At 40.0% G+C, this 25,089-nt stretch overlaps 2 protein-coding genes across 4 annotated transcripts; both read right to left on the reverse strand.

Moving 5' to 3' along the window:
* Nucleotides 1-74: 74 nt before the first annotated feature.
* Nucleotides 75-12,014, reverse strand: hvcn1 (hydrogen voltage-gated channel 1). Of its 3 annotated transcripts, none has more exons than XM_034690184.1 (6): nucleotides 11,883-12,014; nucleotides 9,427-9,634; nucleotides 6,569-6,673; nucleotides 6,254-6,485; nucleotides 1,375-1,487; nucleotides 75-398 (listed from the first exon to the last, which is right to left on the reverse strand). In XM_034690184.1, exons 2-6 carry the CDS (start codon nucleotides 9,598-9,600, stop codon nucleotides 342-344), a joined length of 681 nt encoding a protein of 226 aa, XP_034546075.1. In that variant the 5' UTR covers nucleotides 9,601-9,634; nucleotides 11,883-12,014; the 3' UTR covers nucleotides 75-341. The 3 variants fall into 3 exon arrangements, with proteins under 3 accessions (XP_034546075.1, XP_034546074.1, XP_034546076.1); XM_034690183.1 differs by having other exon boundaries at nucleotides 9,427-9,637; XM_034690185.1 differs by lacking the exon at nucleotides 11,883-12,014 and adding an exon at nucleotides 11,697-11,718 and having other exon boundaries at nucleotides 9,427-9,637.
* Nucleotides 12,015-13,201: 1,187 nt separating this feature from the next.
* Nucleotides 13,202-24,279, reverse strand: LOC117817440 (NACHT, LRR and PYD domains-containing protein 1a-like). Its single transcript, XM_034690158.1, has 11 exons — nucleotides 24,260-24,279; nucleotides 24,047-24,125; nucleotides 23,740-23,791; nucleotides 22,786-22,915; nucleotides 22,391-22,469; nucleotides 21,616-21,841; nucleotides 18,564-20,346; nucleotides 17,698-17,871; nucleotides 16,807-16,980; nucleotides 16,594-16,640; nucleotides 13,202-14,640 (listed from the first exon to the last, which is right to left on the reverse strand). The coding sequence occupies exons 2-11, from the start codon at nucleotides 24,077-24,079 to the stop codon at nucleotides 14,093-14,095; spliced, it is 3,246 nt and encodes a 1,081-aa protein (XP_034546049.1). The 5' UTR covers nucleotides 24,080-24,125; nucleotides 24,260-24,279; the 3' UTR covers nucleotides 13,202-14,092.
* Between the last annotated feature and the right edge of the window lie 810 nt (nucleotides 24,280-25,089).

Here is a 25,089-nt window from a genome sequence, read left to right on the forward strand (position 1 = left end):
TATATTTTAATTTTTTATGTACAATTCATCAGTCTGAGGAATGTTTCTAATATTTACAAGCAGATTATAAGACCATGGCCTTTTAGCTTTATGCAGCGATATCCAGCTTCATCTGAATATCTGACACCGGATCAACAAGAAGAAACTTCTTTCCACCACCATGACAAGATTTCTCTACAGGTGAATTATCGTGAGTTACAGGTCTGTGCACTAGTTGAATGAATGAATATGAATATTCAGATCAGGTCTAAGATTAAAGTACATCATGGACTGTATCATTAGAAATAAAAACTGGTGATGACAGAAATGACACTGAACAGTAGCTTGGTTCTCTCAGTGAGTCAGAAGTCTATTCCATGTTTCTTCAGCAGAGCTTGAAGCTTCTGGTTCTCTTTTTCCTGCAGACACAAAGACAAGAAGAGTCAGTCTCATTCAGAGCTACTAAACAACACTTCAAGTGTGCTGACCAAGCGGCCGTGAGAATCGAAGCCAATGAGGGAGTGTTAAAAACTGCAGTTTCTCGAGTGTCTGCTTGAGGCTGGCTCTGGAAGTACTAGAAACCACATACACACAACTTGAACAAAGCCGACCTTTACAGCAGAAAAAAACATGTTTACAGCCTGGTACAAAAAACGAGTGTAGTCTGGATAGCTCATTTCTCAATTGGCACACGCTGTAAGGGGGTGCATTATTTCATAACGCGGCAATTTTGAAGATATTATGATTATGAGTTTTCCATTATGAGAGTCACAGCTGACTTGATTGACAGGCGGGAACACTGTAGGTGTTTGCTAGGAGGCTCAAAGCCCGCCTCTTTACGTCACACTTGCTCAACAGAAGTTAGGTTGAGTTCAGCATTTCCAATATGGCTCCCGCCAACGATTGGCTTCAAAACAGCGCTTCAGGAACAGGTGGGTGACGTCACAAATACTTTGACCCTTATTTATACAGTCTATGGTGCTGCTGACCCATAACTACTTAAAGAAATGCAGGATCAAGAATTCATGTTTCCCTCTGGAAACAGTTCAGTTTAACACTCTTTAGTTAATGTCAGAGCTTTCTTAAAGCCTGTGAAATAAAATTCTTGAAGAAAAGCTAAAGCCTTAATTTTCAAATTAAAATATTTTCTGTGTTGTATTGTATTGGACCTAATAACGGCCACCACGTATATTCTTAATGGAAATAGGACACATAATTCCTCCATTTTGCTCATGATCTTATTTCCAATACAGCCCTGAGGGCATCATAGTCCTTAAAATAATAATCTCTGCTACCGTTAAGTGCAGCATTAGAGACTTGAAACATGATCACTATTTCCATCACCATTATTTGAAACTTTAACATTTAATATAACATGAAGCAATAAAGAATCACCAGTTTATCATTGTGCTCCTGCAGCTCTGTGACTCTCTGAACCAGGCGGTCGTAGCTCTCCTTCAGCTTGTGGAGCTGCTGGTGAGCTCGGGTCTTCACTGACACAAGGATACCTGCAACACATTCAAAAAGTCAGCTCCATCTGGAAAAAAACTACACTGCTCCCTGAGCTCTTCTTCTGTAAGATGCATTTTTCACTGTAAAGATAAATCAGGTACATTTACGTCCATCATCATGGAGACATGGTTGGGTGAGAGGAATCTTTTTAAGAGGGCATGGGGGCCCAAGGTCGCTATCAGTCCATTGTCTTAAATAATGACGTCATATTTTGACCCTTCTCTACCATGGCAAAGTATGTGATCAAACCTATAATAACGTAAAAATCTATAACCTCAATTCTAGATGAGTTGGGATGTTGTATAAAATGTTGATAAAAACAACATTTGATGGTTTGCAAATCATTGAAGCCTTTATTTAACTGAAAAGACTGCAAAGACAACATATCAAATGTTAAAAATGAAACACATTTCCAAAAAATTGGGACGGGCGGATATAGGATACAGGGGATGGAGGGGAGGCTGTCTTCTCGAAGACTGGGCAAATACTCTCTCAGGAGGAGAAATCAGATCAGCCCATCCAAGCTGAGGCATCTGATTTTTCTCAATGCCAACCTGAGGACATTAATAATGTTTGCTCCAGTTTGGTTCTGGTTCTGTTTGCTTGAGTTTGGTTCTGGTTCTGTTTGCTTGAGTTCGGTTCTGGTTCTGTTTGCTTGAGTTTGGTTCTGGTTCTGTTTGCGTGACTTTGGTTCTGCATCTGTTTGCTTGAGTTCGGTTCTGGTTCTGCTTGCTTGAGTTTATTCTGTTTCTGTTTACTTGAGTTGGTTCTGGTTATGTTTGCTTGAATTTGGTTCTGGTTCTGTTTGCTTGAGTTCGGTTCTGGTTCGGTTCTGATTCGGTTCTGGTATGGTTCTGGTTTGGTTCTGGTTTGGTTCCGGTTCAGTTCTGGTTCAGTTCTGATACGGTTCTGGTTCGGTTCTGGTTCGGTTTGCTTGAGTTTAGTTCTGGTTCTGTTTGCTCAAGTTCGGTTCTGGTTCTGTTTGCTTAGTTTGGTTGTGGTTCTGTTTGCTTAAGTTGGTTCTGGTTCTGTTTGCTTGAATTTGGTTCTGGTTCGAGTCTGATTCGGTTCTGGTATGGTTCTGGTTCGGTTCTGATTCGGTTCTGGTTCGGTTCTGGTTCGGTTCTGATACGGTTCTGGTTCGGGTCTGGTTCGGTTCTGGTTGGGTTTGCTTGAATGTGGTTCCGGTTCTGTTTGCTAGAGAATGTTTCTGGTTCTGTTTGCTTGAGTTTGGTTCTGGATCTGTATGCTTGAGTTCGGTTCTGGTCCGGTTTATGGTTTGGTTCGGTTCTGGTTGGGTTCGGTTAAGTTCTGGTTCGGTTCTGGCAAGGTTCTGGTTCGGGTCTGGTTTGGTTCTGGTTGCTTGAGTTTGGTTCTGGGTCTGTTTGCTTGGGTTTGGTTCTGGTTCTGTTTACTTAAATTTAGTTCTTGTTCTAACCCTAACCCTAATCCTAACCCTGACCCTAACCCTAATCGTAATCCTGACCCTAACCCTAATCCTAATCCTAACCCTAACCCTAACCCTATTCAAACCCCTAACCCTAACCCTAATCCTAACCCTAACCCTGACCCTAACCCTAATCGTAATCCTGACCCTAACCCTAATCCTAACCCTACTCCTAATCCTAACCCTAACCCTAATCCTAATCCTAACCCTAACCCTATTCATAACCCTAACCCTAACCCTAATCCTAACCCTGAACGTACCCCTAATCATAACCCTTACCCTAACCCCAATCCTAACCCTGACCCTAAACCTAATCCTAACCCTAACCCTAATCACAACCCTAACCCTAATCATAACCCTAAACCTATCCCTATCCCTAATCATAACCCTAACCCTAATCCTAATCACATCTCTAACCCTAACCCTAACCCCAATCCTAACCCTGACCCTAAACCTAATCCAACCCTAACCCTAATCCTAATCACATCTCTAACCCTAACCCTAACCCAAATCATAACCCTAATCATAACTCTAATCCTTACCCTAACCCTAATCACACCCCTAACCCTAATCACAACCCTAACCCTAATCATAACCCTAACCGTAACCCTAATCATAACCCTAACCTTAACCCTAATCCTAACCCTAATCATAACCCTAACCCTAATCCTAACCCTAACCCTAATCATAACTCTAATCCTTACCCTAACCCTAAACACACCCCTAACCCTAATCACAACCCCAACCCTAATCATATCCCAAACCCTAACCCTAATCCTAACCCTAACCCTAATCTTAACCCCAACCCCAACACTAATCCTAATCACAACCCTGACCCTAATCATAACCTTAAACCTATCCCTATCCCTAATCACATCTCTAACCCTAACCCTAACCCAAATCATAACCCTAACCCTAATCACAACCCTAACCCTGATCATAACCTTAACCCTAACACTAATCACAACCCTTACCCTAACCCTAGGATTAGTGAAGAATGGTTTTGTAACATAATAAATGCACACAATTGGGCAATTATAAGGCTTCTCATAAAAACACTGTACGTAAAAGGGTTTTCATCACACAAACCATTAGTTTTTGCAAAGTTAAGGTTAAATATTCGGCTACACAAGAGCCTAAATTAAGAGCCGTTCATGAGTCGAAAGAGCTGGCTCTTCTTTGGGAGCCAAGTTAAAAGAGCCGGCTCTCTGAAAAGAGCTGAACTTCCCATCTCTAAAGCACATGCTTACTACCATTTGCACTCTTAGCTGCCCTTGGAACTATTTGTATTGTAAAATGTATCAATGTAAATACTTCAGACCTGTACCATAGTGATAAACAGATAAAACTTCAATTTGAATCAAGTAAATACCACTTGCATACTTTAAAACAGAGGGTCATTTCATTCCTTGTGGACTCAACATGACAGCATTTATACTTTTCAAGTAATTGATCTTAAACGCTTTCAGAAAATTAACAGTAGCGAGACTCACATATCCCTTCGAGCCACCAAATGGTATCATAACAAGGGTGTATGCTGTTTTGTAATGACACAGCACAATTTTATTATGTATTAGAAATGTATTCAAATTATTTCACGGACCCCCACGCGATGGTTCGCGGACCCCCAGGGGTCCCAGGACCCCACTTTGAGAACAACTGAGCTAGAGTACGGTAATTGAGCTCTCAGCCTGCAGAGAAAGTTGTGAGGCACAGACCCCCAAGCTCTCTGCCCGACTCCACTGGTCACACTATAACTTAAATATAAGACTCTTTGAATCAAAAGAGCACTCTACGAGGTTAATGTACCATAAAACATAAACAATCTACCCCCGTTTTCTGTGAATGCATGATTATGAAGTGAAGGAGGAAAGATGTGAAAAAAGTTGCGCAGTGTCGCTGTCTTTTCCAGCACAGCGTGCACTCAACTTACAATGAATGGGGATGTGTTTTGTTAATCAGGTCAGGTCGCATGCAGCCATGTTGGAATAATTTTCCAGGACTATATGTGATTTTCCAGGACATTTGACTTTTTCTCCCATTTTCCAGGTGTTTTCCAGTACTAGAAAACTGGTCAACTGTTTTCCAGGTTTTCCAGGACGCGTGGGAACCCTGAGTAGGGCACAGCGTCCATGATTTCCAAAAAAAATGTCAAATATTGATTAATCAGACCACAGGACAGTTTTCACTTCATCTCAGTCCATCTTCAATGGGCTCAGGTCTAGAGAAGTCGATGGCATTTCTGGTCATATTTATATATGGTTTCTTCTTTGCTTGGTAGAGTTCTAACCTGAATTGGAGGATGCAGCTACAAACTTTGTTCACAGACAATCTTTTATGGAAGGGATTTTGAGCCCATGCAGTGAATTCCACTACAGAGTCATGTCTGTTTCTAATGCAGTGGCCCCTGGAGGCCAAAAGGTCACAGCTATCCAGTAAGGGTTTTCCAGCCTTGCCCCTTTTGTTCAAAGATTTCTCCAGATTCTCTGAATCTTTTAATGATATTATGAACTGTAGATGATGAAATCCACAAACTCTTTTCAATTGTACACTGAGGAAAAGTGTTTCATTGTCCGTGTCACAGCTTGTTTGCAACAAGTTGCTCATATCAATTTTAAAATGAGCATACATTTTTCATAAAACAATAACACTTTCAGTTTCAAAATGTGGTATGTAGTCTTTGCACTATTTTCAATGAGATATAGTTTAAATATTTTGCAAACCGTCTAAATCTGTTCTTATCAGCATTTTACACAGCGTCTTAATGTATTTTTGGAGTAGGGGTTGTAGATTAGCCTGTTGACTTTTGTTTTTAAGAGTTTACTCAAATACAACATCATTAAACAACAAAGACAAAATAACAAGTACTTCCTGTTTTCTACAAGGATAAAGTGTATGTGCTTCTTTAATGGAGTCTGGTGAGAGTGATGAACAGTTAAGAGAAAAAAAGAACATTCTGCTCTTTAACAAACAGGTCAGTCTCTGTTGGAAATGTCTTTGTAAAGTTGTGAGATTGAGAAACAATCAGAGTCTGTAAGTGGTAAAAGACATACTTTGATGGTGTTTAGTGTTTTGATGCTGCAGCCATTACAGCCTGTTTAACTGCTGCTGGCTGAAGCAATCTACTTGAGCAAATAAAAAAATATGCATGCAGTTTGATAACTTAATCACAGAATAAAGCAAAATAGAGCCATGGTTAACAAATATTAGAATTCATCTTGAACTGTCAAATAGCAGGTCTACAGCTGTACACTGAGCACCAGATTAGACTTGTTTATTTTGTTGTCCTCAACATGCTTTCAGGTAAGTACTGACCGTTGATAATCCTGGCCACCCTCCAGAGTCGCAGCAGGATGAGGAGACCCATCCCATCAAAGGCATCCTCATGGAAGATGAAGACGACGTCCAACACAAAGGAAATCACCACCACAAAACCATCAAACACCTCAAACTTGTGATCAAAGAACTCCAGGCGGAACGCGTACAGCTTACCAGCCAGCTCCACCATGAAGAAGGTGAGGAGAGCCAGGCTCAGGTAGTGAAATATCTGCAAACATTCACTACATCAGTCAAATATTTGAACATGACACGTGAGCTGACCTGGAGTCAGTGAACAAATCTGAGACTCACCTCAGGAGCAATGTGTCCATGCTCCAGCTTGATAACAGACAGATCTATAAGCAGCTCCGCCAGGACAAAAAAGGCATCCAAAATTATCAAACACACCACCACCACCTGGAAGCAAAGGCAGACAATTAAAAGAAGGTGCTTCACTTTCTACAACACATTACCCACTCAGTTTTTAGGTGCTGTGATTATTAAATTTCATATAAACCACTTCTTAACTTTTTAAAACACAAGTGATGCTAAAGAAGCAATTTTGCAATCAGCTTGGCCGTTGTTTACTTCCGCTTTCCAATACCGTAAATCAAGCTACACCTGACCCAGCATACTGCAGAACAGATCCAACAGAACAGTCATTCTACATACTACCTCCAACCGCAGTGTGCAGTACATACAACACTTGGAGGTAGAATGTAGCAGACAGTTTCAAAACAGCCCCTGTCTAAAGTCAACCGTGCATTTTTTGTTTAGAGGTTGCCTTAGTAAGACGGTGTACAGAGACGTGCAGTGCTGCTCCTCTTCATAAAGAAGGATCGTGTATTTGCTGATACATCCTGATTGGCAAGTTTTTGTTTCTCTTTCATCCTCACATTCTGTTACTGCTTTCAGTATGAGGCCAGTCTGGAGATGCAAAGAGACAGGGCACCCTAACCTCCATCTCCTCACATGCTTGCTTCACCTCAGCCCTGCTCTGGCCAAAAACTCCAGCCTTTCACAGGCCTGAGACTTGCATCAAGCTCTCCTTTGTGCACACACACTGTTATGTGCATGCTCTCTAATACACACAGAAACAGACACTCTCAAATGCAGACATTCAAACAGAGGAAAATACATGTTTACAGGCTACTGTCCTTTGTTGTTAAGCACAAGAGACTTTAGTTAACATTAGATCCTATGTTAGGCCCATGTTCCACAGCATCTTAATTTAAAAAAGTGACTGATGATTCCTGCTGTGCAAAGGGATCATTTCTGTAGGTATAACATGAATCCATGCTAACAGTGATCTTTATCTGCTTTATTAGCAGATTTGTTTGTGTGAGTTCAGTCTCTGTGGTAGAGGTGATCCTCGTAAAAATTGCATCATTCTTGCTCCATTCAACACATCACACTTCCTTTATTTTTTGTAAACCCCCAGACAGAAAGTCCAAATTACACCTCTGTTCCAGCCTTAAAGGAAGCTGCTAAAATCCTTAAATATAAAGTCAATATACCAAAAAGTATTTTTATTCATTCTTCTTCAATCTTCCTATGTGTGAAAAAGATCAACAGAGGAATACGTTTTTTGTCTGTTTGTGAGTTTTTTTCTCCGCAATAAGAAAGAAGTCATCTCTTACTTTAACTCTCCCTGTCCCATTAAAGTTACTAACCATAGACCTTTATGAAGTCCCTGTGCTCCCTTGTCTCGTAGGTTCCTCTGAGTCGCTGCCGTAGACGGCCTGCTCCAGCAGCTACAACTACTACTACTACTATCTCATTACTATCATCTCTCTCTCTTGTTCTCCTCTTTCCCTCTTTCAAACCCCAACTCGGTCTCAGCAGATGTGTGTCTAACATGAGTCTGGTTCTGCTAGAGGTTTCTGCCTGTTATAGGAAGTTTGTCCTTGCTGCTGTAACTTGCCAGATACTGCGAGGTGAAATGCTCATGGTGGATTGAGATCAGACTGAGTCCTGTCAGGAAGAGTGGACTGGATCTTATCCTGTCTTGATGTTGGGTCTTGGTTAATAATTTCAATCAATCAATCTTTATTTATATAGCGCCAAATCACAACAAACGTTATCTCAAGACGATTTTACAAACGGAGCAGGTCTAGACCGTACTCTATGTACTATTATTAACAAAGACCCAACACAGAGACAGAATTTAATATGGAGCATGGTCTAGACCTGCTATGTTTGTAAAAGTGTCTTGAGATAACGTTTGTTGTCATTTGGTGCTTTTTAAATAAATAAAGATTGATTGATGGATTTATTGATTGACTGATTTTGAGTGTAAAGTTGAAATGATAATAATAGCCCGATGTTTATTATTACTGTCGGGAGGAAGACCTTTTTTAGGATCTTTGTTGTAATTAAGAATAAGGTAAAAATATGCTGAACAAAGCTAAATTGTTGGAAAAAAAGGAAAGAATCAAGAAAAAGTGACAATAGAGCAAAATTTCAAAAATGAAGTACAGAAAAAATGCAAAAAAATGAAGGTTTTTTTGCAAAATTTGAAAGGAGAGAAAATTCAGCAGAGAAAGCATCCTCCTATATGTTGAGAGTTTGGGAGGTAAAAAAAGTAGGCAACCTATTGAGACTTAGAAAATTAAGTTTTAATTATAAAAATTAAGTCAAGTTGTTGTGAAAAAGTTAAACTTTTATGAAAGCTATTAATATTAGAAAATGGAGGACTTTCTTAGGGTAATATGACTTTATTCTCAACATTTGGACTCGCAGAGTTGAAAAACTAACGCTTTGGATCTGTTTTTATCCGTCTGGCCCAAATACTGAAGTTTCAATTGTATTCTTGAAATCTAAACTTCAATCATAACCCTGCTTTTAAATCAACTCGTCTTTAATATTTCATCTAAAGCCTTGCTGCAGTGTATGTTGGAATGATTTGCTAAAAAAAAAAAGCCACACATTTGATTGTCCCAGCTTTACACAAGCAACAATTAAAGTATATGATTGTTGTTGTTTTTTATGGCTGTAAATTCAATATATTTTGGCTCTGGACCAAGGGAGGAGCTTTGAGCCTTAAACTGATGATATTTTTCCATAATTGTACCCACAATAGACGCATTAATCGTGAAACCATACAACCTTCTCTCTCTCTGAGTGATCACTGGTGTTGCTCTGTTGCACAGATACATTGTCCTGCATACCTGGAAGCGGTCGGAGCTGTACAGCCTCTTCAGAGCTCCCCTGAAGGTCAGGGTTGTTGGGTACATGCCAGTGGCCGGACTCAGAACCTCACTGTCCTCGTGCAGCTCCTCCTCTTCCAAATGGACTGGCTGGTCATCGCCCACAGTGGTGAAATACTTCAGGTACCGAGCCATGATGGCAGGCTCTACAGAAAGAGAGGACCACCTCCTGCTTCAGAGGGAGAAGGGAGTTTGTAGAGATGAAGGTAAGATATCACAGCTGTTTCTTTGTACATCTTTCTAACTTTCCCTTCAGAGGATGTGTGTAGTTATTTCAGGATGTTTGGTTGGCTGTTTTGATTGATATGAAAAGAAAGGTTTATATTTGATTGAAGTCATTGATAACATTTGCCGATCTGTTTTTACTTGAACCATACAGGACTTTATAAATCAACGCCAAGATCAATTTCAGGGGTAAAAATCCTCACTCATCCTCATCCTAACTATGACTAGTCTGACCTCAGGATGCACTGATGCAGAAAGTCAGAGCCCATATCAGTTCTATTGTTAAAAAAGAAAAATACTGAGCCAATAAAATATTCAGATGTTATTGCAACATGAGTATACATACCTCAAGAAGGTCTGAATTTATAGCATTATTAAAAATTAAAAAATATTATAAAATTATTACTATAAAAATACCATTAATGTAAACAAACAGTGCTGCCTCACTGTGTATATACCTGTTGGAGGGAGGTCTACATATAATGGTCATACTGTTTTAATGCAGTCAGACAAAGCCAAGCTAAGCTAACTATCTGCTAACCTCAGATTAATTAGTGTAAATTCAGAGGTTATTAAAAAAAACACTGAATGAGGTTTATTTTGGATTGAAGGAGGGATGTGCTGCAAACACAGATAGATAGATAGATACTGTCTGCTAAAATGTATACTAATGCATCTCAAAAAATGTAGAATAATGTAACAAAAGTTACATATTTTTCATCATGTTTTAAAAAAGTTACAATTAAATATTTTCTAGACTCATTACATGTTAGCTAAAATGTGTCATGCATTAATTATATTTCTGTTCCGATGATCGGCCTACAGCTCAAAAAATTCTAAATATTTAATTTCAAGTTACTTTAATAATTTGTGCAATTAAAAAACTAAATTCATTTTTTGTAATATTCTAATATTTCAAGATTTTCTAGTATGTACTGATTAATTTCTCTTAATTTTCACACTTTATATTGTTATGGCCTGATTGAACAGTTTAAAAGCACATTGTGTTTTTTCCTCGTACCATGCAGGCCCACTTGGATATGAGGGATTTGTGTACTTAAAAGAAAACAGACTTTCTCTATGCATTTGACACAGACAGGACGATGTAAAGGTACTAAGACTGCTGTGTAAAAAAGAAATAGCAAATTAAATACTAATAATACATTTTCCATGTGCTTTAAACAGTGCGGAGAGGATTTTAAACTACAGAGTGCCCTCTGCTAGAAAAACTTTGGGATGACACCCTTTCAAAATCATCCCGAGCACTGTTCACTGCTTTACATCTTTTGAAAAATAAAATGTTCCCCTTTGCACACATTGAAAAACATCCATGCAATCATGATCCACTTGTGACAGGCTCATATAGTCCTAAAAGTATCCACAGTTTCATCAGTCATGCCCTTCTCTTTTACATCTCCCACCCTAAACTCTTCTGTCAGCTTCTGCATGGGGAGATTGCTCCATATATTAGACAATATCAGTTTACTTCTCTTTTTCTAAGTTTGCAATATGGTGTTGAGAAAGCAAACCATGCCTGTGTCTTGTGTCAGGAGGAAGCTGTGGGCATCCTCTTGAATAATCCCCCCACATACAGTCTATGAGCTCATTTCAGGGAGACTGTTAATTTGTACATAATGTGATTTAAATCCTACTACATGTAAAACAAATCAAACTGCAACAATGCATCATGTTTACTGTTAGAAAGCAGGCCAAAGGGATTATTTCATCTAGGACTCATCTAGGCAGCAATACACCTAAAAGACCCAAAATCAGCCGTGTGTGTGCAGCTGCTGAAACACAGAAAAGTGACATTAAACCTAAAGAGATGTCAGCCTGCAGCACCAAACTGCAGCCGATTAGACAAGTGCCTTTAAAGTAACCTCTATGATATGAATAATTCCTCCGTGACAAGCCATAAAGAAAACTTCGCAGAGTTCGCAGAAATTCCCAAACTTTTCCCACAGGATTTTGCGGAATAATAAAACCTCGCAGTTTGTCTGTTTTACCTTGAGCTAAAATCGCAGCTGCAGGATATTGGTCTTAAACTCGTGATAAAAACATCCGCTGTACATGTTTCTGCAAAGCAAGCAGTTTTACTGACAGTGACGTTTTAAAAGTGAAGAAAGTCGGAGCGCAGAGATTTAGAGCCTCTGAGATGATACTTTAAACACCAGCAAGATTAAACAACGTACCTCTTTTCCCTCCTCTTTGCACGTGAAGACCTTTAAAATCTCTGACTTTCTCAGAGAGAAAAAACCCCTCTTGAACTCTGTTTTCTTCAAGAAGAAAAACTCCGCCTTCAAAGCCAGCCCCCCTGTCCGGTCCACAGATGAAGGGTGTCCTGCCAGGCTCCCTTTGAAAAACTGAAGATTTAATGTTCCGTCGCATAGCCGTAAATACCACAAACATCTCATTATGTCATCACTTGTATCATTTAAATAAAGAAATAGCATTAAAAGAGCGACAGTAAAGGAGATCAATGATTGTGTGGTTTAAACACAGTCCCAACAAAGGACTCCTCAGTCATCTTCTTATATTTCTTAAATAAAACCAACTCTTGAAGCTTCTTGATCGGTCATAAATAAGCCGAATTACTTGTATATCCCCAACAATTTAAGGGCATATGCCAAAAAGTGATTACATTTTAGTATTTTGTATTTACAAGACATTTATGATTGTATCCACTTATTTTTATGCGGAGTTCGCTACAAGGTAACTGATTTAAAGGCAGCGCTCCTGCAGCATCCTGTTACAGTGAGGAGCTTTTTCATGTTTTCTAACATTTAGAAACGACCGAAAGCTTTTAATATGCTTCAAACATTCTTAACACGGGCTAAATATTGTCATTTATTGTAACGTGTGAATAACTAATTTAAATTTCTAGATCTGTTGAAATGGTTTTTCATGTTCCGTTGAATCACTCCGCTTATAAACTGTACTTTAAATATCACCAGATTTGGTGAATTTTGAGCGTACTGCTGCCTACAATAAAAGAGATTGGACCAGAACTTTCCAGCCCAGTTTTTATCACCACACTGCCACCTATTGGCTTAAAGGGAGAACTTTCCATATATGACATATGGAAGCAGGGACGTAGCCATTATTTCAGAAGTGAGGGGGACAAATCGTTAGGGTTATTAAGATGCTGGCTCAAAATTGTATTTCTATCTTGTAGTTCCAGTTATTTATTTATTTATTTTTAAACGTTTTTTGTCTTAATTGACAGGACAGCTGCAGAGAGTCAGGAAACATGAGGAGTAGAGAGCAGAGAAAGATATGCAGCAAAACTTCATGGCCAGAATCGAACCAGCAGTTGTTCAAGCATTACAGCCTCTATTCATGGGGCCAAGGGCACCTCCTTTCTTGGACTTTGAGCATATCAGTAAACAGTTAGAAGACGAGCCGTTTTCTCAGCACTTTATTTATAAAGGCTGAGAGGATTTATTAACAATATTAAGCTCACATTTTTTGCCTTAATTGAATATGTTTTGATTTATTTAAAAATTATCCAAGGTAAGCATGATTCTTGACTGACAATTAAAATACATCAAAAATAATAAAAGGTGAAGATGTTAAATTCTGAAGCATAAAAAATGAAAAAATGAACATGAAATGCAAAGATTAGCTTCATATTTCAGGGGGAAGGACAGGACATGAAAAGGGTGTTGTGGAGGTCACATGACAAGATATACAAGATGTTGGCAAAACAGAGACTGACATTATGGTGACAATTTGTAACCTTTTTTATCAACGCCACATGTAAATGTAAAATATATGTATTCACAATATGAACTAAAGATTGGAAAAGATCGTATCAGTGAGCAGGGATTTTTATTCTGACCTTTTTACTTACACACTGGTTCAGACGACTTCTTGCAGGGATTTAGGGGTTAGGGTGAGCTGTATCTCTATATTTCTTATCTTGGCAAACTGTTTCCATCTCTCTGTGGCTGTTGTGCTTCTCTTTGTTGTGCTTGTGATTGCTGATTAGTTGTTTTGTGTGTGTAATAAGGTTTTCTGAGTCGAGCTGCGCCTCTTCTTGTGTAGCTGTTGTGTGTTGTCATCTTGCATCACTTTGTGAGTGTTTTGTGTCGCTTCGTTGTTATTTGACATGTTTTTGTTGTAGTTTTGCATTCAGTACTGGTCATTGCATCTGATTTTCAGGGGAATGTTTCAGAGAGCAGGTTTTTTTGGAAACACTGAGTCTTTTAACCCCAAAAAGAGGGAAACTCAGGGTTTCCTATCTGGGGGTTCATCTACCCAGAGTTCAGGGTTACACTCAGTTTGTTGAAACTCCTTCCTGAAATGGGCTTGTGGTGTATGTCTCTTTGTTTTCATTGAATGGTACTTCTATCTCTTTTAGTTGTTTGTATCTCTTGTGTTGATTTTTCTTCTCTTTTTATCAATCTGTTGCCTCTCCCGGCTGACACAGAGACAAAGCAGATTCCTTCCTGAGCATGAACCCAGGGTAGAGGGGTTCGGTGAAGGTGGAGTGGAAGGTGTGCAGGTGGATCAGTGAGTTAGAGCTGACTCTGTAGAAGGACAGCGTGCCTGCGTCCCAATCCAGATACACTCCAACTCTCTTTGGGAGAAATGCTGGAGGCATGTAAATGGTTTCTGAGCCGTCGTCGTGCCAAGCAGAGACAAGTCTAGAAGATACGAATAAAGCCCAGGACATGCTGTTCCTTCCAAGCCTGCACGAGATGTCATCTCCCTTTCTTTTGATTCCTCTGTAAGTCATCCCAATAGACAGCCAGCCCTCCCTCTCCACCTCCCAGTAACAGCGGCCACTTAAACCCCCTTCACACAGCACCGCATACACAATATCAAATCTGTCAGGGTGATCAGGGTACGGCAGGCTCTGGCTCACGCTCTGTGCTTTTCTGTTTTCTGCAGAGAGAAAAACGTTTCCGTTGGCTGTGTTTGGGTCCAGTTTGAGTTCACAGAAATCTGGTGGACAGAAAAACAAAACAGAACAGAACAGTTAAACAAGCTGCAAAGCAGATACTTTTCTTTGATATAAAACCTGTCAGCTTAACAACATGATGAGAGAAAGTGAACAACGAACCTCAGTGTTGCTCTTGGGGGAAAAAAAATCTTAAAATCCCTTCCTGCAGTGAAAAATTGAGGCTCTGACATTCAACAAATTTTTTATATCTGCGATTTATTCTCAGCCCAAAACAAAATCCATAAAAACTTTTACTTATGAAGGTTTGACTGCTGAAATGCTGGTGCAATTAATTCTGCAGTTAAGTGTAATTCAATAGCATTCATAAAATACAACCTCAATTTAAAAAAAAAAGGTGGTACCCTGTTTAAGTGTTAATAAAAATAAATCTGAGAGAATTCAAAGCAATTGAACCCTGTGTTTTTAAATGGAAATAGTTCAAAGGCAACAAATCAAATTCTGAAACTGAAAAATGTCACTGTTTAATGAAAACTATATGCTTATTTAATGTAACATGTTTCCAAAACAGTTGGGACAGGAGCATGTTTACCATTTAACTGCATCGCCATCATTTAACAACGAACTCTGTAAAAGTTTGGGCTCCCAGGAGAGCAGTTTCTAGAGTTTGGAAAGTGAAATGCTGTCCCCTCCTTGCCTGATATAAGAGTTTAGCTGCATATATTTTTGTGCCATGATGCTTGGAAGTTTTCCATGGGTGACAAGTCAGAGCTGCAGGCAGGCCAGGCATTTTCTAATGGCAGCATATGTTGCTTCAAAACCTCTCTCAGCATTAATGATGCCTTCACAGATAACTACTCATACAATGAGTACTTATGCATCCCCATACCATCAAAGACGCCAGCTTCTGAGCTGTGTGCTGATAACAAGCCAGATGGTCCCTCCCCTTTTTAGAGGGTCCATGATTTCCAAAAAGAATGTCAGATTTTGATCAGTCAGACCTCAGGAGAGTTTTCCACTTAACCTCAGTTCGTCTTAAATCGGCTCAGGCCCAGAGAAGTTGCTGGCATTTCTGGATCATGTTTATATATGGTGTCCTCTATGCATGCCACTAACCTGTTGCAAATTAACCTCATTAGTTAGGAGAGGTTGTTCCAGGTAGTTTTGTCGCTCAAATCACCTTTACTGTAGATACAGTTGTTTAATTAAAAAAAAACCATCACGTTTCATTGATTTTACCTCAGATCTGGAAGAAGCCACTTTATTTCTGCTCCATTTGGTGTACGTCCTTTTCTAATGACAGTGTTCTCAAGACGAGGGATATCATCTAAACTTTCTGATGTGCTTGATACTTTATTTTTACTACTTATACTGAGTCGTTGGGGGTTTATATTCAGTTTATTGCTCACCTCCTGCAGCATTAAGTCCATTTCATTACTACAAATGTTTTGCTTACATTTGGAGGCCAGTGCATAATCATTCTACAATTTGGTTTGTTATTCCTGACTTCCTTCCATTCCTACTTTTCATTCTTGTGTAACTTCTGTGTGCACAAAGCCCTGCAGTCTCATGTCCTTATATGTGCATTGAAGGGGATTTACCTGCCTTATAGGAAAAACTGGCATGAGCTTCCAATTTTATATGACTTTGGAATAAATGAGGGCCATTACATTTGGTAAATATGATACACCTTTTATACCTTTTTTCCTCTAATAAGTGAGCTGCGTCCTACATACCAGTGTGACCAATATACTAGAATAAAATGCATAGAGGTATATTATTGTATGTTCAATATTCGACCCAGAAGATGGCGCTATAAATTTGCTTAAGCATTGTCATGGACATGCACCTTCATGAAAACAAGTGCAGCTCATTGAGAACATAGGACTCAGGATACTTAGTCATGTGACATTCGACAGCACTTCCTCCATGAATTTATTTCAAAGGTATTTTATGTGGTGCTGTGTTTTTAGGAATCCAACCAGAACTTGACTTACATTTTTGCAGACCTGGTTTTAACCAACGTTCTCCTCCATAGTTGACCCTAAGAAGAAGGGAATACAACACGTTTTAGTATTTTATTCAATTATATTATATTTCTATAGCACATTTCATTCCTGTTATCTCAATGTGCTTAATCACGCAATGTGTGCAATTCCTCTCTGAGCTCACAGAGTGCCATCGTTACATCATCACAGGACTTTCCATACCTCAGAGTGTCAAGTTTCCACTTTGGATCCCTCAGACCAGCAGTGAGCAGTTCCACCCCCAAGTCTCCTGGATGATTGTATCTCAGGTCAAGCTCTCTCAGGTGGGAAGGGTTGGAGCTCAGAGCTGAGGCGAGCGATAGAAAGCCTTGGTCTGTGATCAGACACCCTGAAAGCCTGCCAACACATGAAAAAAACTTCAGGTCAGGTTCAGGTTTAGGTTACTTTATTTGTACCTTTAGGTAAACTTGTTTTGCAGCCAGTGTACAGGGATGCGGGTGTGCCTGTGGTTCACCAATCAACCGGCTAGACCATTTAACAATCTGACACTAAAGAACAATGAAAGCAAATTAAAACATGGTGAGCACACTGGTGAACCTTTTTACACACTGCTGCACAGTTGGCCTCAAAGTTTAATTTCATGTCAATGACTGTCCCAAAGTATTCATAAGTTTGCACAAACTTGCTTGGCTGACTCTTGATTGAAGTCACTTCCTTCACCTGATTTTTTTCTTCTAAAATCAATGACCATATCTTTGATTTTAAAACCAACGTTGACTGGAATTATTTGAAAGACTCACCAAATTTATGTTCAATCTTGATCTATATATTTTACACAAATGTTATGTTTAAGTATCTGTTGAACAGATTTGTGATCATAAGTTTACATACCCTGGCAGAATGTATGGTTTCTTGGGTAGTTTCTGTTGTCTTTATGATATAAAAAGAGTAAACACAGTTGTTTGATAAGAATTTTGTTTCACCCAACCACTAACCATGAGTGAAAAAAAAGTTTTTCTCTTATCTTTCATATTCTCTGAAAAATGGCCCAAAAAATCCCAAATTCTTCCAGGGTATGTAAACTTATGAGCATAACTGTATATGAATCCTTACTTGAGAGTCTCCAGCTTACAGTTTGGATTCTTCAGTCCACCAGAAAGCAGCTTCACCCCTGAGTCCTGCAAGTCATTGTTTCTCAGGTCCAGGTCCCTCAAGCAGGAGGACTCGGAGCTGAGAACTGCTGCCAGAGCTTCACAGCTTCTCTCTGTCAGGTTACAGCCACTCAGTCTGAAAATGCAACAGGGTGTTATAATGGAAGGATGGAGTAATGGACTGTTTTTTACACACTGATGGCACAACACAGGGGGCACTGTCGGCATGTGGAGTGTGGGACCTGGGATCAAACCCTGACCTCCAGTTGGAGTCTCTCGACCACTGACCCTACCACTGAGCAACAGCAACCCCAAAGATGAGCCAAAGTGTTGAAATACATTAAGAATAAGGGGCTGTGTCCATTGACAACATTTTTGTGCTCTGACAGCACCCATGACCTCAATTTCACAGCCCATTGAATCAAGCCTGACTACTCCAAGGTATCTTGCGGCTTCTCTGCCTTTCCCATATGTCTATTTTAATTTTTAATTGTATACTTTATAACTGCTGTCACTCAAAAAATGTTAAAAGAAAACAAAAATAATGCAAATATCCTCATGTTAGAAACAGGCCAAGACCTGGGAATTATACCCTTTGAATAGCAAGTGTGGATGCATGAGATAAACCATGCAAGAATATCACCGCCATTGTTGTTGACCATCTGATATCGGAGGTCCCGCTCCTTCTTGATTTTGACAGGAAGTGACAATCACAGAACAGTGATTGTCTTTATGTGTTTGGACACTATATGCTGAAAAAGCTGAAGTGCATTGAGTTCTTTTTGCCAGTGCAAAAAAAAAAAGCTGCACAGTTCTAAGTCTACTTACATGGATTTTTTGGAAGCCTTGACCACTGTCAGAAGCCTCAGCAGAGCCTCTTCTGAAGCAGAGTATTTATTCAGCTCAAACATGTCCAGGTTATCCTCAGATGACAGTAAGATGAAGACCAGAGCTGACCACTGAGCAGGAGAGAGTTCCTCTGTGGAAAGTCGTCCTGAACTAAGATACTGTTGAATCTCCTCCGTTAGAGAGTGATCCTTCAGCTCATTCAGACAGTGAAACAGATTGATGCTCTTCTCTGGAGAGGGATTCTCCCTGACTTTCTCCTTGACATACTCAGCTACTTCCTGCTTGGTTTGAGGGCTACTTTCTGCTGGTGCCAGAAGACCTCTCAGTAGATTCTGATTGGTCTCTAGAGAAAGGCCGAGGAGAAAACGGAGGAACAAGTCCAGGTGTCCGTTTGGACTCTGTAAAGCCGTGTCCACAGCACTCTGATAGAAGCCTGCAGATTTGCTGCGTACCTCCTCGGATGTGTTACAGGATAATTCCTTGTCTTCCAGAGGATTGCACCCTGAGTTGGTGAACTCCAAATGAACATAAAGGGCAGCCAGAAACTCCTGAACGCTCAGATGCACAAAGCAGAACACCTTGTCCTGGTACAGTCCTCTCTCCTCTTTAAAGATCTGTGTGAACACTCCTGAGTACACAGAGGCCTCCCTGAGATTGATGCCACACTCTGTCAGGTCTGATTCATAGAAGATCAGGTTCCTCTTCAGCAGCTGCTCAAAAGCCAGCTTTCCCAGAGACACGATCATGTCTTTGCTGTTTGGATTCCAGTGTGGATCTGTTTCGACTCCTCCAAGAAACTTGACATTGCTCTGCTTCATTTGAACCACCAGGAAGTAGATGTACATCTCAGTCAGGGTCTTGGGCAGCTCCTCACTCTCGCTGGTCACATCCTCCAGAACTGTAGCGGTGATCCAGCAGAAGACTGGGATCTGGCACATGGTGTGGAGGCTTTGTGCTTTCTTGATGTGGGTGATGATACTGCTGGCCTGCTCCTCGTCTCTGAATCTCTTTCTGAAGTACTCCTCCTTCTGTGTATCAGTGAACCCTCTGACCTCTGTCACCATGTCAACATACACAGGAGGGATCTGATTGGCCGCTGCAGGCCGAGTGGTTATCCAGAGGCGAGCAGAGGGAAGCAGTCTCCCCCTGATGAGGTTTGTCAGCAGCACATCCACCGAGGTGGACTCTCTGACATCAGTGAGGATCTCGTTGTTGTGGAAGTCCAGAGGAAGTCGACACTCATCCAGACCGTCAAAGATGAACACAACGTTAAACTCTTCAAACCTGTAGATTCCTGCTTCTCTGGTTTCAATAAACAGGTGATGGATAAGTTCTACCAAACTGTACTTTTTCCCTTTCAGCAAATTAAGCTCTCGGAAAGCTACTGGAAATGTGAACTGTATATTGTTGTGAGTTTTGTCTTCTGCCCAGTCCAGCCCAAACTTTTGTGTTAAGACCGTTTTCCCTATGCCCGCTACTCCCTTTGTCATCATTGTTCTGACAGGAACATCCCCTCCTTGTTGAAGGATTTGGTCACAGGTGATTACCTTTTCTGATCTCAATGACTTTCTGAATGCTCTATCAATCTGCATGACCTCGTGTTCATCATCCAACACTCCAGTCCCCCCCTCTGTGATACAGAGTTCTGTGTAGATCTCATTCAGGAGTGTTGGCTGTCCTGCTGTGGAAATCCCTTGAAACAAACGTTGAAACCTCTTCTTCAGGTTAGCTTTCAGTTTATTTTGGCATGCTGCAGGAGACTCTGACAGAAGACAAAAAAAGCATTGGCCAGTGGGTTAGTAAAGGAATAAAGCATAAAGCAACATGTTTGAAGATGACAATTCATTATCCATCTAATATTCATTCATCCATTCATATAATACCATTATAGAAGCTGCCACCCCAATCACAAAAAAGTTGTGTAAAATGTTGACAAATAGATTTTGTTGGTTTGTAAATAATTTGAACCAGATATTGAAATGAAAACAGTGCCTACACAACATCTGGAGAAATCTCTGCACAAAAAAAAAGGTTATCTGTTATCTTCAGGCATGTGGCACTGCATTAAAAACAGACCTGACTCTGTAGTGGAAATCACTGCATGGGCTAAAAATCACTTCCTAAAACCATTATCTGGGATCACAGTGTGTCGCTGCATCCACATATTCAGGTTAACACTGTACCATGCAAAGAGGAAACCATATATAAACATGATCCACTAGTGATGTATCTGGGCAAAAGCATGGCATGGTTAGCTTACACATCTGGCTCCATTAATACGGAACAATACATTGCAGGTTTAGAGCAACATATGCTGCCATTCAATGTTTTTTATAGAGAAGACCTTGAATAGCAATATAATGCCAAACCATATACTGCACATATTACAACAGCATGGCTCTGTAGAAGAGCCCGGGTGCTAAACTGGCCGGCCTGAAGTCCTGACTCATCAGGAAGGGAAAACATTTGGTGCATCATGAAATAAAATAGAAAATAAGAAAAACAACAAAGGAGTCCCTGGACAGTTGAGCAGCTGAATCCTATATCACTTTCAAAACTCAAGAAACTGTTCTCCTCGGTTCACATATGTTTACAGAGTGTTGTTAAAAGAAGAGGAGAACAATCATGCAGAGCGATCATGCACCTGTTCTAACTTACAGTATATAACATGTTACTGCATCAAATTTAAAAATTTGCTTATATTTCCTTTAAAACAATAATAACTGGATCCAACCAGTTGGACAAAGAAGTCAGCAGATTTATTCCTCAGAAATATTTTTCTGTATTAAGTATTTAAAATAAAGTGTCTCTAGCAGGCTGAAAGCCATATATACACATAAAGACTGGGTCACAGCTAATTACTGGGTGCTTTTTGCCTCATCAGTCGACAGAGTATGAATACATATCAAGACTGAATACCTGAAGACCTCCATACCTACCTGGGTGTATCATACTGAGTAGTACACAAAGACCCTTGAAATAAGTAATCATAAAATCATGTTTTGACAAATTTGAAAACTATTAAAATTACTGTTGTGCAGAGAGTCAGCCATGGCATCCTGCTTCATCATCCTCAGGAAGTTCAGTGTGAGCTTCAGAAAAGCCTCTCTGTTGCTCCTCTTCAGCTCTTCCTCCTTGTCGATCAAGTCTTTATCCTCCCTCTGTTTCTCCAGATAGTCTTGGTCAGCTTGTTGAAGAACCCTTTTAAACCTCTCAAGCTCATCCGTCGCAAAACTGATGATGTCCTCCTTAAGCAGCTGGAAAACAAAACAGCCCTGACTGAGTAACTTGGTACCAACATAACCCTGGCTTCAAATGCATGGAGGTGAGGCACCAGCAAAGACCAGTCACGCTTCTCTGCTTGCCTGGTAGTTCATACGTTTCGGTCCAAATTTAACTACGGATGGTAAACAGTCTAAAAAGCCAATGGAGCTGAATTTTGCACTGGAGCGTACTTGAGCTACAAGGCTTTGAAGAACTCTAGGACAAGGGACATCTGAATTAACCCTAAAGCTACTGAGTTTCAGGTGCTTCAAGCTGGTTATGAAACAGGCTGAAATAAGCTCTGATGCCTCTTTATGACCCACAAATGCATTCCAGACAAACAGGAATTTAAACATTCTCCAGACAAGACCAGCAAGTAGATAAGACACACTGCTTTGTCTACGGGTGGCCCCAAAATTGACCCAATTTCCTTGAAAGAAATTTGAGCTGCCACCACCAAGACTTGACCCCAGATATGTGGAAGAAGATGGATGTATTGATAATGATAATGATTGTAAATGTGTTGTCGTATCTCTACTCACCGTGAATACAGAGTCCAGGTCTAATAGTTGATACTGAGCAAAACGATCAGCGGCATCCTCAGACCTCCTCTGGTCAGTCCTGTTGAGTACACAGTCAAAGATATTTGTTGTGTAAACTCATGTTGTGTGTTCTGACCAGATCTTAAAATGTATCAAGTCCTTGTTAAATAAAAGAGGAGAAAGTTGTAAAGTTGCACTGTACTGTACACTAATGTATGAAGTAACCTAATATTCTTAAATACCATAATGTAATTTGTTGTTATTATTAAAACATGAGAGACTTGCTGCTACCTTCAGACTTTGACTTAATCCTCAAAGACTTGACTTTGACTTATGTGTACAACCAAACTTTAACAGATTAAGTCCTTCTTCATTTAACATCAGTCATGTCTTACTCTGTGTCAGGCTGGATGTTTTGGAATGCAATAGGATCTTCTTTTGACTTGTAGGACAGACGGCTGAGTCCAGATGAGTCTGAATCCTCCTGGAGAGTCCTGCAGAACAGAAGACAGCAAGGTGCACCACCTAGGTATCAATAACAAAATTGTAGAAATAAAAATCCATAGACTGATGGTTCATGCGTCCATTAAAAACCTGAAATATACAGGAAATTACTACAGTTTTGTAATTAATGTGCAAGTCTCTGAAAAACTCTTCAGTTTAGGACATGAGTTTTGGGTTGCCCTCCATAAAGAACAATTCATGTCACTCCTTTCATTGAATGCTTCAATTTTAATGTTAAAAGCAGTGTGCAGAGTTTTAACTGCTAGATCAGGTAGAGTTTGATTTTATGTGTAACTGTAAATATAACTGTAAGTTACTGAAAAAAGCTTTAAAGTAAATAAAACTTAAACTGTACGTTATTGAAATACTGCTTCAGAAAGAAATACCAGTCATGGTATTTTGTGTTGTTGATTGGTGCACTGTCACTTTATATACTGAACACTGAACAATGCATCTGAAAGTCTGAACCCTGTATAGGTCTCTTTAGTGCTGGGCTGCGTGTGACCCTCTGACGGCACAACTGGCCCCTGCCGGGCCCTTTCAGTGAAACAGTTCAGAACCACCAATGGGAGAGAGCCCCCACATGACCCCCAAGGAAAAAGAGACCATCAGCCAAAAGAGTGACTATCTTTGAATAGTTCCTCTCCATGCCTGTTACCACTGAGTCAGAGCACGACAAACTGATTCACAGCTGAGGACTTAAACAGCATCTTACAGGGAATATTTAAATGTGGTCCAAAGTGTCAGAGCAGCAATGGCACACTAAGACTCATACTTTTAGTGGAGGTAGAACAAGAAAAAAACAACAACTGTCATTTAACGAAAGAAGATGAATTTTAAGTTACCTGGAGTGTTGAGTAGGGTATCTTTCCATGTTGAAATACACCTGTGGCCACCCTACTGAAAGAAAGAAAGCAGAAAGAAAGAAAGAAAGAAAGAAAGAAAGAAAGAAAGAAAGAAAGAAAGAAAGAAAGAAAAAAGTAGGAAAGAGAGAAAGAACAAACAAACGTACGAACGAAAGGATGAAAGAACAAGAGATAAAGCTGATAATGTGTACCTTCGCATTACATGACATCAGATACATTAATTAAGACATCTCTTTTGTAAACATGTATTAAGAAATGAAATAATTACTCACTGATGTGCACTCACCAATAAACGGATGAGTTTCACTCTGCAGATCATCAGGAGAACGTCCGTCGCTCCAGCAGCTCGTCTGTTTTCAACAGGTCTGAGATGAAGAGGAAGTTAAAGTGAACTTCAGTGAAAAGAAGTAGTAAGAGAAATGAGAGAAACACAGCTTATCTTCATCTGAGTTTCTGTGCAGTGAGTGAAAAGGTTGGGGCTGCAGCCACACTGTCATACCTTATTCTTATGATGAAGGTATGCAGTCAGACCGGTCTCAGAGATCTGCGGGTACAAACAAAATATGCTTACCACCATATCTAATAAACCTTGTGCAGAACCAAACTCATGTTGGGCAGACATCCGAGACCGAGTTGGGATTGAAAAGGGGGGATAGAGGGAGGTGCAGACTTATGTTTACAGTGCCAATAACAATGGTAAAAGTGTGTGTACTATTTACAGGAACTGCAAAGTAATGATAATGGGCTGATCTTAATATTTAAGGCAGTGAAAGTCAACAGGTCTCACATTAGCTTTTACAGTAATGATGTTGATGACAGGGGAGAAATAAAAGTGTTGATTAATGCTGTTGAAGTCAAGCTGTTCTAAAATTAACATTAGCGTTGGAGCAGTGATGATAACAGAGAGACTGATATTAATAGCTGTAGCAGGAGTCTGAAAGGGCCACAGAAGCAACCTGTCTACAGCAATGATCAAGAGCCATCCATCCATCTGATTGTCCATCCATTATATTCACTGTTTATCCCATTCTGGAGCCAATCCAAGCTGTCATTGGGGAATATCCCAGGGTAACACATGGAAAATGTGTCAGTTAATGTCAAATGTAAACCAACATTGTCAGACTGTGACCTTCCCCCTCTTGCTCAACCACTCACTCACTGCCCGGGAACAGTTTGACCCATTTTGCACACAACAGTATAACTCCAACTCAAAATCTTGACATACCATCTCTTTATTTCCACATTTTATTTTCTTTCATTGAGGCTTACATTTCACTTTTTACTTGTGAATATGCATCTGATGAGAAATTTTCAATATTTTAGTTAGAC

The sequence above is a fragment of the Notolabrus celidotus genome, chromosome 8, assembly GCF_009762535.1.
Source record: "Notolabrus celidotus isolate fNotCel1 chromosome 8, fNotCel1.pri, whole genome shotgun sequence".
In the NCBI taxonomy this organism is placed as follows: domain Eukaryota; kingdom Metazoa; phylum Chordata; class Actinopteri; order Labriformes; family Labridae; genus Notolabrus; species Notolabrus celidotus.